The following is a 12245-nucleotide window of genomic DNA, read 5'->3' as shown; positions in this document are numbered from 1 at the left end:
ATTAATGAGAATCCCAGGGCCAGCTGGTGAGTGGGTGGAAAGGATCAATAAAGGGCTATCGGGGGGCAGTACTTGGTCTCCACTTCTTGTTAGAGGCTGGGGGAAAGGACACCTGTTTTATCATTGACGGCAGAAGTTTTGACAGACGTCTAAGATTCAGAGGCCCAAATCCAGGCTCGGTTCTCCTAGGCAGCAACAACATTTTAAAATAATCATCACAAAATAATCTATGTCTCATTCTATAGGTGGAAACTGCTTTTCGCGCACCACCAGCAGCAGCACACGAGGGGACAGAAGTGAGTCTACCGCATGCTACCTTTCCATTATTTCTATAACTATAGCACCAGGAAGCCCAGCTGTGCACCAGGACCACCATGCAAGGTGCTGTACAGACACAGATCAATCAAGCGAGCTACTTAAAAAGCTTTACTCCACCAAGAGGGAGGTAGCCAAAGAGCTGGGGAAACTGAGTCATGGCAGTCTCTAGTCTGGGTCTAAGATTAGTCTGTGGCGAAGCCAGGATAGAACCCAGAGATCAGCGCTGCAGGGAGCTCAAACTTAGCTCCAAAGCTAAAGTCACTTACAAATAACAGAGCTGAATGTAAGGGGGCAGGAAACCCCCAGGTTTATTAGTTTTTATTTGACACAGAAGAGCCACCAAATTACAACTGAGGGAAGAACAAGCGATAGCCACTTAAATATGAACATGGTTCCAGGAGGGGAGCAGGGACTAATGATTAGAGCGGGGGATGGACAGGGGCTAGGAGTCAGGACTCCTGGGTTCTATCCCCAGCTCTGGGAGGGGAGCAGAATGGGTTAAAGTGGAGGCAGCTGGGAGTTTGGTTTTGTAGTTGGAGTGGGGGAAATAGAATCTTCTTTTAAAACCGTTCCACGTACCGAGACAAATACAGAAAAATTTAAGTGTTGGTGTTTCTAAAAGAGAAGACTGCTTTGTGTGAGAGATCTGAGTACCATCAGGATTTCTGCAATACACTTACATATTCTGCACCATAGGACAATAAAAAATATTCATACATCTTGGATCAGTAGCACAATAATAACTATTTCTGGGAGGTATAACTATATTTTATCCTAACCCAGGAAGAAGGAAATTTTTTTTATGATGACAATTCAATACCTCAGTTGAAAACACCCCAATATTTCTCTCTTGAAAGACTGGTCGGTTTTTTTTTAAATTTCCTCCCCCCTCCCCCCATAAAAGGAGTCTTTAAGCAAATTGTTTCAAAATGTGTGTTGTTCACAAGGGAAAAGTTGGTTTAAAATTCAGATTTGATTCTTTTTAGGATAAAAAAAAAAAAAAAGAACAGTTTAAAATTTGTATTCTCCTTCAACAGAAATTTAGTTCTCTTTTAAAAACAAGATAAGTTTGTTTGTTTTGGAAGGAAAATTGTTATAATTAAGACAATTTGCTCTCAGTACAAAAAGTGTGTCTTTTTATTAAATAGTTTGTTTCTTTTTAAAAAAAAGAAAAAAATTTGTTTTTTTAATACCAACTTTTGTTGATTGAGGAGGAAATTTAAAATATATACATCTCCCTCTTCCAAAAAAAAAAAAAACAACCAAAAAAGCCTCAGACAAAAAGTGTCTATTTAAAAAAAAAAATTTAAATTACAGATATTTTAAATTAAAGATATTTAGACTTTTTGCAGGGGACATCTTGGCCAATTTTGGGGGAGAGGAAAAAAAGGAGACTATTGTTTTCCACGTGTGTCAATTTTTAGGGGCAAAATTATTTTTTTTTTTTTCCACATGAAAGCAATTTTTAAAATGTCCTCCTTCTCCAATAACAGACACCATTTAAAAAGGAGCTGGGAATTGGTCAAAACAAACCAGAAAATTAAATTCTACAGACGTCAAAAAACCAAACCAAACCAAACTAAAACCATGGCACCAATGTTTTGTGTTTTTTTTTTTTTTTTTTTTAAAAGCGCAACGTTCAGGCTCCTGTGCAGGAGATCACTGGAGCGTCATCTGAACCAATTTCAGTGGAATCCGTTGAGCATTACAGCCAAGCTGATTGAAAACTTGATTGAAATCAATTGAATTTAAGCACGTGCTTAGAGTTAAGCGGGTGCTTAAGATCTCTCCTAAATTGGGGGCCAAAACAAGGTAAAATAGGGTTAAGGGGAAAGTTCTCAGAGGCACAAAAAGGGAGCAGAGAATCAAACCAACACCGCTTCCCCCTCACCCATCCATTGGAGAACTGGGATCCACCCCAAAACCTCCCTCACTAATTGTTCCACCCACAAACTGCCTCCTCCCCCCCCCCGAAACTGGCAAACTGGGCACCTCTTCCGCCCATCCCCGTTTGTGCCTCTGAAAATTCTCCCCTCCTTAACGATTTGGTGCTAGGATAATGATCAACATTGACACCCCCGCCTCCATCTCTCCATCCCCCCCCACCCACACATTCGCACAGTCATTTGCACAACCCTCAGCTAACTTGCCCCATGGCGGCAGTGGCACTGCCAGCCACCCCCATGTCCTGGCAGGAGCCAGCCTCAGGCCCCTGGGCCCCTCCTGTGGCAGCGTGGCCGGTTTTGGCGCAGCCGGCCTGGCTGTGGCAGGCCTTGGCGTGGCTGGCTAGGCGGCTGGAAGTCCGGAAGGCCTGGCCGCAGTCCGGGCAGCAGCGGCCTTTCTTGTCCGAGTGGGTGCGGAGGTGGTAGGTAAGGGCCAGGAGGTTGTGGAACTCCTTGAGGCAGGCGGGGCAGCGGTAGAGACCGGTGGTGTGGACCTTCTTGTGGTGGAGGAGGCTGCCAGCGTGACGGTACGTCCGCTCGCAACGGTCGCACTTGTAGGGGCGCTGGTCCACCAGGCCATTGGTGCCAGGAGTGGCCCCAGCCTCTGCCTCGTGCCGCCACAGGTGCTGGACCAAGTCCCGAGAGGCCCGGTAGGCCTTGCCGCACTCTGAGCACTCGAAACGCTTCTTAGTGTGGACCCGGCCATGGTTCTTGAGGGCTGAGGGGGTGGGAAATTGCTTGGGGCAGACCGGGCACTGGAAAGGGCCAAGGGGCGCCGGACTGATGCCCACTGGGGTTTGGGTGCCAATGTCAACATGGTCGCGTGAGGCACCAATTGAGGCACTGCCCACATGGCTGCCTGAGGTACTGCCAACATGGTGGCTATCACTATGGCCACCTGAGGCACCAATTGAAGCACTGCCCACATGGCTACTGTCAACATGAGGGCCTGAGGTACCACTAACATGGCCACCTGAGGTAGTGCCAAGATGGCCACCGTCACCGTGGCCACCTGAGGCGTCAACATGGCTGCCGCCCTGCTCCCTCCGGGCGGCCCGCCATTCTCGTGCCGTCTTGCTCCGGACAAGGGTACTGCCCTCCAGTAGGGGGCGGGCGGGGGAGCTCCTGCTGCCGGGACGAGGCCAGCGCTGGGCATGGATCAGCTGGTGCCTCACCAGCTGCCTCTGCCATTTGAAGGCTTTGCCGCAGTCGGGGCAGCGGTGGCGCTTGACCTCAAAGTGGATGCGCTGGTGGTTCTTGAGGGCCATGAGGTTAGGGTAGGCCCGGGGGCAGACGGGGCAGCAGTAATGACCCGTCTTGTGACTCTTGCGGTGGTTGAGAAGGCTGCCAGCATGGCGGTAGGTCCGCCCACATTGCTCACACCGATACGGCCGCTCCTCGGGGTCCTTCTTGGGGGCCATGGGCAGCTCCGAAACCCTGCCACCGTCGGCGTGGGCCTTGCCTGCTCTCTTGGCGTGAGCCAACTTCCTGGAGGACGAGGAGGGCAGTGGCGGTCTCCTCTCGCGATGGACACGCTGGTGGCTGGCCAGCTGCTTCTGGAGGCGGAAGGCCTTGGGGCACTGGGTGCACTTGTAGCGCTTGGTCTCGAAGTGGATGCGGTTGTGGTTCTTCAAGGCCATGAGGTTGTAGAACAGCTTCTGGCAGATAGCGCAGCGGAAGAGGCCCGTCTTGTGGGTCTGCTTGTGGTTGATCAGGCTGCCCGCGTGCTTGTAGCTCCGGCCACACTGCTCGCAGCAGAAGGGGCGCTCCGACATGGCACCTTCCTCCCCGCTGCCACCCTCCTCATCTTCCTCCTTGGCAACGCTGACCAGCTCTTCCTCCTCCTCCGGGTGCTGGGTGGCACAGTGTGCCTCCAGCCCCGCTGCGCCCTTGCACAGCTCCCCACAGACGTCACACACGTGCAGCTTGCACTCCTCGGCATCGCTGCCCCCTGGGTCCTGTTTTCCGGGAGCTGGGGCCGTGGCTGCCTCTCCTCCCTCCCTGCCGTGCAGGAGCGCCAGCTCCTTCCCTGCATTGTTCCCATTGCCGGCCGGCCGGCTGTCATTCAGCTTACACTTGGGGTGATTACGGAGATGGTTGCGGTAGGCGGACAGGTTGGGGTACTGCCGAGAGCAGACACCACACTGGTAATCTCCCACCTGGTGGGTCTTCTTGTGGTTGACCAGGCTGCCGCCGTGCCGGTAGGTTTTCCCGCACTGCCCACAGGCATAGGGACGGCTGTCTGGGGGCGTCACACCGGATTTCTGCTCCTCTGGCAGCTCCAGACGAGGTCCCAGCCGCAGCTGGATGGTGGTGTCAGCCAACGCTGCTTCCTTCTCCTCCCGGTGGCCCAGGCTGTGCTCTTCGAGGCTTGCCATGTCGTCGAACGTCTGCCCGCAGTAGCCACAGATGTGGGAGAGGAGCATTTCTTCCTCCCCGTCACGCTCATCTGGCCGCCCCTCCCCCTCCTGCTGGAGCCCAGGGAAAGCCGCATCCTCGCCAGCCTCCAAGCTGCCTTCCTGTGGCTCCCCGTCCCCGCCGTGAGCCAGGCCGTGGTGGCGCTGCAGGTCCATCTCACCTGGGAAGATCATGCCGCAGAGGCTGCAAAGGAAGGGACGTTCCTCGGCACTGGCACCCGGCTGCTGGGCCGTGGCATGGCCGCGGAAGTGGCTCTTCAGTGCCTCCAGGTTTGAGTATTCCTTTGGGCACAGGGAGCACTGGTATATGCCCAGCTGCTGGCTGTTCTTGTGGTCGAGGATTTCGCACGGGTAGGGCTCAGAGTTGGGGCTGCCGGGTGGTGACGCTTCAGCCTCCTTCTCCTCTTTCAGGTGTTGCCACCCGTTCACCGCACTGCCTCCCCGCAGATTGTAGCTCCGCTGGGGCTCCTCCTTGCTCAGCGTCCCCTCCTCTCCAACCCGGGTACTCTCCGGGCCACCACGCCCAACATCTCCACTTCCCTCCAGCTGCATTGTCCCATCAGGGGCATCTCTGGGCTCCGCCTCTGCCACGCCCCGTTCCTCTTCCTCCTCCGGCCCTGCTCGGCCCCTCCTCGGCTTCTGGTGGCCACGCAAGTGGCTCTTGAAGGCAGCCACGTTGGAGAAGCGTTTGGCACAGAGCGAGCACTCAAAATCCCCTGTCTGGTGCGTCTGTTTGTGGTTGATCAGGCTGCCCGAGTGGCGGTAGGACTTGCCACAGAGCTCGCAGCTGTACACCCGTCTGCCCGGCGGCTCCACCTCACCTTCTCCCGTACAAGGCTCCCCATCGCCATGCGCCAGGGCGTGGCTCTGCAAACTGTCCAGGTCGTGAAAGATCATCCCACAGCAGCCACAGATGTGATACATCCCTGGCGCCGGCCCCACCGCCTCCAACTCCTCCACATCTCGCTTGATGGCCTGCAGCAGCGCTGCCTCCCGCGTGTGGATGCTGCCTGGTTCCTCCTTCCCCTCCTTGGGGCAGGGGGCAGTGTCCCCGGGTGCGTGGCGCAGCTGATGCCACTGGAACTCTGCCTCCTCCTCAAAGCTCTCTCCGCAGCTGGCACATGCGTAGCTCCCCCGCTCCTTGCCCCGCGCCGCTCGAAAATGCATGCGGACATGGTTGCGTAGGGCCATTAGGTTGGAGTACTGCTTAGGGCACAAGGAGCACTGGTAGATGCCCGTCCGGTGGGTGTGCCGGTGGTTGACCAGGCTGCCCCGGTGCCGGTAGGTCCGGCCGCACTCCCCGCAGCGGTAAGGCCGCTCCTCTGATGCCCCATCCTCTTCCTCCTCCATGCAACCAGTCTCCTCCTCTTTGAGAGCACCTCCTCCATCCGCTTCCCCGCGGCCCGGCGGCTCTGTGGCCCTCTCCCCGCCGGCTGGCTCAGCGGGGCTCTGGTCGAGGTGGCAAGCAGCCTCTTCGGGTGCTGGAGGGCAGGAGTACTGGAGGCTGGGCCGGGAGGCCGGCTTAGATTTGAGGTGTATCCGCAGGTGGTTCTTAAGGGCCGCCAGGTTGAAGAGCTGCTTGCAGCAGAAGTTGCAGCTGTAGACGCCCGTCTGGTGGCTTTTCTTGTGGTTGATGAGGCTGCCGGCATGGCGGTAGGTCCGGCCACACTCCCCGCACCGGTAGGGCCGCGCTTGGTCTCCGTCCTTACTGCTGGCTTCCCAGGCCCCTTCTGAGTCCGTCGTGGGTTGGGCCAAGCCACCCCCATCCTCTTTCTCCTCTTCCTCCTCCTCTGGGTAGAGGCAGCTGTGGTTCCTCAGCTCTTCCTCATCGGTGAAGTTTCCCCCGCATCTCACGCACAGCTCCCCATCTGGATTGCCCTGGTCCCCGCCCCCAGCCTTCGCCCCATCCTTCAAACTGCAGGGGGCGCCCTCTCCGAAGGCGGCCGCCGGCGGCTGGTAGATATCCAGCTTGGCCAAAGTCTCAATGGAGTCCTCCTCTGAGACGCTGTGTTCCGAGCCCTCCGAGGGGGCTCTCCCAGCCCACCGGGCTTTCTCGTGGGCCTTCTGGTGGCTCAGCAGCTCGCTGGGCAGGCGGAAAGCCTTACAGCACAATGGGCACTTGTAGGGGCGGTACTCCGAGTGCAGCCGGGAGTGGTTCTTGAGCGCCATGAGGTTGGAGAACTCCTTGAAGCAGACGGCGCACTGGTAGACGCCCAGCGTGTGGCTCTGCTTGTGGTTGGTGAGGCTGCCCGCATGCTTGTAGGCCTTATCGCACTGGTTGCATTTATAGCGCCGCTCCTCTGCCGGCACGCCAGGGGCCTCCTGGCCTTCCTCCGCTTTGCCGGGGAACTCCAGCTGGGAGAAATCAGCCGGCACCACCGATTCGGCGATGTATTTCTCCAGGTTGCTCAGCAATGTCCCGGCACCGCCGCCCTCTAGCGCGGGGAAAACGTCGGCCTCCGATGACGAGGAGTCCTGCCCTGGCTGGAAGTTGTTCTCCCCGCCCTCCTCCCCCTTCTGGCCACGGCTGGCGTGGGCCGAATGGCGGTGGCTGGCCAGCTGGGAGGCGACGCGGAAGCTGCGGCCACAGTCCGGGCACCGGTGGCGCCTCTCCTCGGTGTGGATGCGGAGGTGATTCTTCAGGGCCATGGGGTTCGAGAACTCCTTGTGGCATAGCAGGCAGGTGAAGAGTCCCACCTCATGGGTGCGCCGGTGGTTGACCAGGCTGCCGGCATGGCGGTAGCTGCGCTGGCACTGCCCACATTTGAACGGCCGTTCCTCCCGCTGCGGCTGGCTCGGCTCGCAGCCGGGCTCTTCCATCGCTCACATCGGACGGCGGGAGGGCACTGTCTCCGCCGGCTTCACAGGGCCGGGCCGGTGGCCCGGAGAGCTCCGTTTCCTGTGCAATGAGCCTGCATCCCCTCCTGCTTCTTCTTCCTCCTCCTCCTCCGGCTCCTTACGGCATCCCTAGGCGGCAGCTGTAGGGAGACAAGCAAGGGAAGAAGGGTTAAAATGCTGCCAAATGAGTGCCCCTATATAAGCCTCACGCCGGGCTGCTATCAGACCCATGGCTTCATCCTCTCCAGACCTGGGGAACTAAGGCCAAGAAGGCGCAAAAACAAAGACCAGATGGGGTTACCCTGGGCTATGCTGTTTGATAGCCTGGTGGGTGGAAGGATATTGGACAGCAAACGCCATACAGCAGAGCCACCGATAGAACCCAGGCGTCCTGGCTCCCAGCCCCTACCCCGCTCTAACCTACTCAACCCCACTCCCCTCCCAGGGCTGGGGAGAGAACCCAGGAGTCCTGTTCTAAATAAAACAGCATGTAAGGAAGCTGAAGACAAACATCTGATGTCTCAGTGTGTCTGAGAAGGGAAAATGAAGCTGGCCTGCCTGCCAGAACACCAGTCACAGACAGCTCTGTCCAGGACGCAAAGGAACTAAGCTGTCCCCTCCGCTGACTAGCTCCAAGCCGAGCACAGGTTACAAATGAAACATGGTCAGCAGGCCTCCTTCCCAGTCTTCCTCGCTTGTGTCATGTTTTGGATGAGTACTTTGTTTAAGAAAGGCCTGGGGTTGCAGGTCAGGACTGAGAGGCACTAGCGGAGCTGGGGGTCGGGGGAGCCCAGGGCTGGCATCGCAGGGGTCTGTGGAACGAGACTGAGGGGCACTGGCAGAACTGTGTGCGCCCAGGACAGAGATCTCCACCCCTCACAGTCACGAACACTCAGTTCTCTCGCAAAAGGAACCAGGATTCCTGCGTTCTATTCCCAGCTCTGGGAGAGGAGCGGGATCTAGTGGGTTAGAGTGCATGGGAGAGGTGGCTGGGAGTCAGGACTCCTGGGTTCCATCGCTGGCTCGGAGAGGGGACGGGACTCTAATGCAGGCGGTCTCAACCTTTTTCTCTCCGAGCCCCCCGCAACTTGCTATAAAAAGTCCACAGCTCACCTGTGCCACAACTGGTTTTCTGCATATAAAAGCCAGGGCCGGTGTTAGGGAGTCGCAAGCAGGGCAATTGCCCGGAGCCCCATGCCACAGAGGGCCCCTGTGAAGCAACATTGCTCAGGCTTCAGCTTCAGCCCTCGGTGGCAGGGCTTGGGGTGGCGGGGCTTCGGCTTTCTGCCCTGGGCCCCAGGGAGTCTAATGCTGGCCCTGCTTGGTGGAGCCCCTGAAACCTGCTCGTGGCCCCCCAGGAGCCCTGGGAACCTGGTTGAGAACTGCTGCTCTAGTGGTTAGAGGAGGTTGAGTTTACCTGAGTTCTATACCCTGCTCTGCCAAAGACACAGAGCAAGTTGTTTCCCTTCTCCATGCCTCAGTTTCCCCATCTCTAAATGGGGAAAACAGATACCAACTCATGTTTAGTAAGGCTATCATTAACACCTGTAATAAGTGTCTTATCCTTAACTAGGGCAAGGCTAACTTAAAGTACACTGGTTTAATTATAATAATTAGAAAAGTGAATGACTCCATTTTGCCACTTGTAACGAGGTAAATAAAGTGCTAAATATAACTGACACACCAGAGAAAAAAACACTCAATTAATTATCACTTAATTTGAAATTTTTGCCCCTAAAAAACAACATCACCCAGGCATATTTCTGAGCACCATCAAGCCATTTCTGAGGTTCTGAACACCAGCACCCGGCTGTATCCGGCTCCACATTTTAAAGATCGACAAAACATCAGGGTGGGAAAACACACACGCCGCGGGCTGGGGTCCCCAATTCCCTCCAGCAAGGGTCAGTGCCACACACACAGATTTATGTGACAAGGCAAAATTGACAATGGATGTTTTCTGCCCCCACGAGAAAGATCATCGCTGGCTTGAGATGAAGCATAAGTAGTAGAAGCCCTGTAGAAGAATTTTTGGTGGCATGACACACAATCGATTGGGGAACTTTAAGATTTGAGAGCCCTGGTGTAACTCATTTGCCTTCAATGGCCCAGAGATTGCTAAAGGAACAACAATCTCTCAAGGCGGGTCAACCAGCGGGTGTGAGTGGGTGTCTGTTTTCCATTCAGTCGCTCTTTAAAATTGGGAGCCTTTTAAAAAACAGGCTTTCAAAGTTTCTAGCCTCCAACATGACTTGATCGTGCTCACAGTAAGACAAGTAAATTAGGCCACTCCACAACCTTGGTAGAGAAAAAGACAGCGAGATGTGCTTTTGGGGACAATACATTTCATCCAGGGCTGAGATGCGGCTGCCTCTGGGGTAGGCTAGGAGGGCAACAGCTGCACAGGGATGATTCGCCTGGCACGGAGATGCTGCCACCTCTGGGGAGGGTCAGCTGGGTAACAGCTGCCTGGGGATTCCTCATCCTGCATTGCAATGCAGCTGCTTCTAGGGTGGGACACAGCATATAGGACACACAGCCATTCCACACAATTTTTAGCTAAAGAAGGGTGAGAAACGATTGCATCCAATTTAAAACTGCAGGGAGGGAGGATGGAATTAGCAAGACTTCTAGGTTCTAACCCCAGCTCTGGGAGAAGAGTGGGGTCTAGTGGGTTGGAACAGGGGGCGGGGCTGGGAGCCAGGACCCCTGGGTTCCCAGCTCTGATACACACTCCCTTTGCAGCCCTGGGCAAGTCCCCGTCTCTGTGTCATAGTTTACCCATTCATAAAACGAGAATAACAATCTCCACCCACTTCATAAGAACAGCAGGAAAAAGCGTTTTAAAAGACTACATGTGGCTTCAGGATAAAGATGGGGCCCGACCCAACCCCAGTACAACCCAGCACCCCAAAAAGCCAGCCTCTTACCTCCAGGGTCCAATAAAGCATCCCAGAGATGACACACTGACCAAGAGCAGGAGAGTTGAAGCAGTTTCCAGGCAGGGAGTCACAACCCAAGTGACAGCCAGACGTGGAGGCAAACAGAGGATCTTCAGGGTACAAGGGAGAGAGGAAATTTGTAGGGACAAGCCCCAAAAATACAGGGCTCCCTGGGATGCCTTATCCCCCAGGGGAGGGACCGGCACAGACTTTTGGTGGAGTTCAGTCTTCAATTCTGGATTCTGGCAGGGTCCAGATACAGGTTGGAATGGGGGCTCTGAGCTCCAAAAGTCTGGGTCCACAAAGCGACTGGAGAGAGGCGCTCACGGCGGAGGGAACCGAGCCCCAGATCACCGGGTGCAAGGGCTGCTGCACCCCGAGTGGCTGGCTTGACCCCGAGGGTCTGGCTCCTGGGGTGTCCGAGAGGCTAACGACACATCCCAGGGGTGTGAACCCCAAGTTGCTGGAGACCAGAGCGCCCAGGGGCTTGTGTTGCTGGAGGCAGATCCCAGAGGGGCGAACCCCCAGGTCTCTGGTGGCAGGAGAGCCCAGGCGGGGCAAACCCCCAGTTCTTCCAATGCAGGGCGTCCAATCCTGGGAGGGAGCCGGGGTGGGGGCTCCCCGATCCACCGCCTCCTGGAAGAGAAGAGACCCCTGCCCACTGGGGGCCTGATTTCCCTGCTGGGGGGTCTCCAGGCGGGCCAGACCATGCAACAGCCCCCCCGGGGGGGTGGAAATCTCGCCTCCCAGCCCGTGGGGGTGGCTCTGGTCCGTCCCCCGTGGAGAGCAGGGCCCTGCCCCTGTAGCCCCCCTCTCTGCCCTGCTGCTGGGGGGCGGGGGGCGCCTGCAAACCCCCCCCCCCGCCAGACCCTGCTGCCCCCTCAGCCAGGGGGCCGGGGCTGCAAGAGTCACCCAGCCCAGGGCACAACAAATACTTCCTTTTGTTGCTAGGAAACAGGAAATGTGCAGCCGGGAAAGGCTTCCCGGGAGGCCCGCCCCCCTCCCTGGCCATGGGGCTGCACTTCCGGGGGGGTGCCACCTTTAAAGGGGTCCCCCCACACGCTCCTCCTGGGGGCCAAGTTACACCCCCGCCCCTTCATTCCAGGCCAAATCCCCGCAACTTCCCTCCCGGGGGGGGGGGGGTAGGGTGACCAGGTGTCCTGTTTTTAAAGGGACAGTCCCTTTTGGGGGGACTTTTACTTATATGCGCCTGTTACCGCCCCCCCCTCCCGTTTTTTCACAGTTGCTATTTAGTCAGCCTGGGGGCGGGGTCCACAGAGAAAAACTGACCCCCCCCCCCATCAACATCTTTATGTTACAGTCAAATCCGTCCCCTTCAATATGTCAGGACTCCTGGGTTCTCTCCCGGGCTCTGGGAGGGGAGTGGGGGCTAGTGGTTAGAGGGGGAGGCTGGGAGCCAGGACTCCTGGGTTCTCTCCCGGGCTCTGGGAGGGGAGTGGGGGCTAGTGGTTAGAGGGGGAGGATGGGAGCCAGGACTCCTGGGTTCTCTCCCGGGCTCTGGGAGGGGAGTGGGGGCTAGTGGTTAGAGGGGGAGGATGGGAGCCAGGACTCCTGGGTTCTCTCCCGGGCTCTGGGAGGGGAGTGGGGGCTAGTGGTTAGAGGGGGAGGCTGGGAGCCAGGACTCCTGGGTTCTCTCCCGGGCTCTGGGAGGGGAGTGGGGGCTAGTGGTTAGAGGGGGAGGCTGGGAGCCAGGACTCCTGGGTTCTCTCCCGGGCTCTGGGAGGGGAGTGGGGGCTAGTGGTTAGAGGGGGAGGCTGGGAGCCAGG

At 56.8% G+C, this 12245-nt stretch overlaps 1 protein-coding gene across 2 annotated transcripts; it reads right to left on the bottom strand.

The window, feature by feature from the left end:
* Positions 1 to 1194: 1194 nt before the first annotated feature.
* ZNF646 (zinc finger protein 646) lies at positions 1195 to 11608 on the bottom strand. Of its 2 annotated transcripts, XM_043517169.1 has the most exons (3): positions 10447 to 11608; positions 3219 to 7656; positions 1195 to 3170 (listed from the first exon to the last, which is right to left on the bottom strand). In XM_043517169.1, the coding sequence occupies exons 2-3, from the start codon at positions 7496 to 7498 to the stop codon at positions 2456 to 2458; spliced, it is 4995 nt and encodes a 1664-aa protein (XP_043373104.1). In that variant the 5' UTR covers positions 7499 to 7656; positions 10447 to 11608; the 3' UTR covers positions 1195 to 2455. The 2 variants fall into 2 exon arrangements, with proteins under 2 accessions (XP_043373104.1, XP_038261150.1); XM_038405222.2 differs by having other exon boundaries at positions 1195 to 7656; positions 10447 to 11607.
* Positions 11609 to 12245: the final 637 nt, after the last annotated feature.

Source organism: Dermochelys coriacea, chromosome 6, assembly GCF_009764565.3.
Source record: "Dermochelys coriacea isolate rDerCor1 chromosome 6, rDerCor1.pri.v4, whole genome shotgun sequence".
NCBI lineage: Eukaryota > Metazoa > Chordata > Testudines > Dermochelyidae > Dermochelys > Dermochelys coriacea.
The sequence above is the reverse complement of the archived record's forward strand: the minus strand, read 5'-3'. Positions and strand labels throughout refer to the sequence as shown.

What these genes read in the sequence shown, in the direction of transcription:
- ZNF646 (XM_038405222.2), bottom strand. Translation starts at nt 7,498, where the DNA reads ATGGAAGAGCCCGGCTGCGAGCCGAGCCAGCCGCAGCGGGAGGAACGG.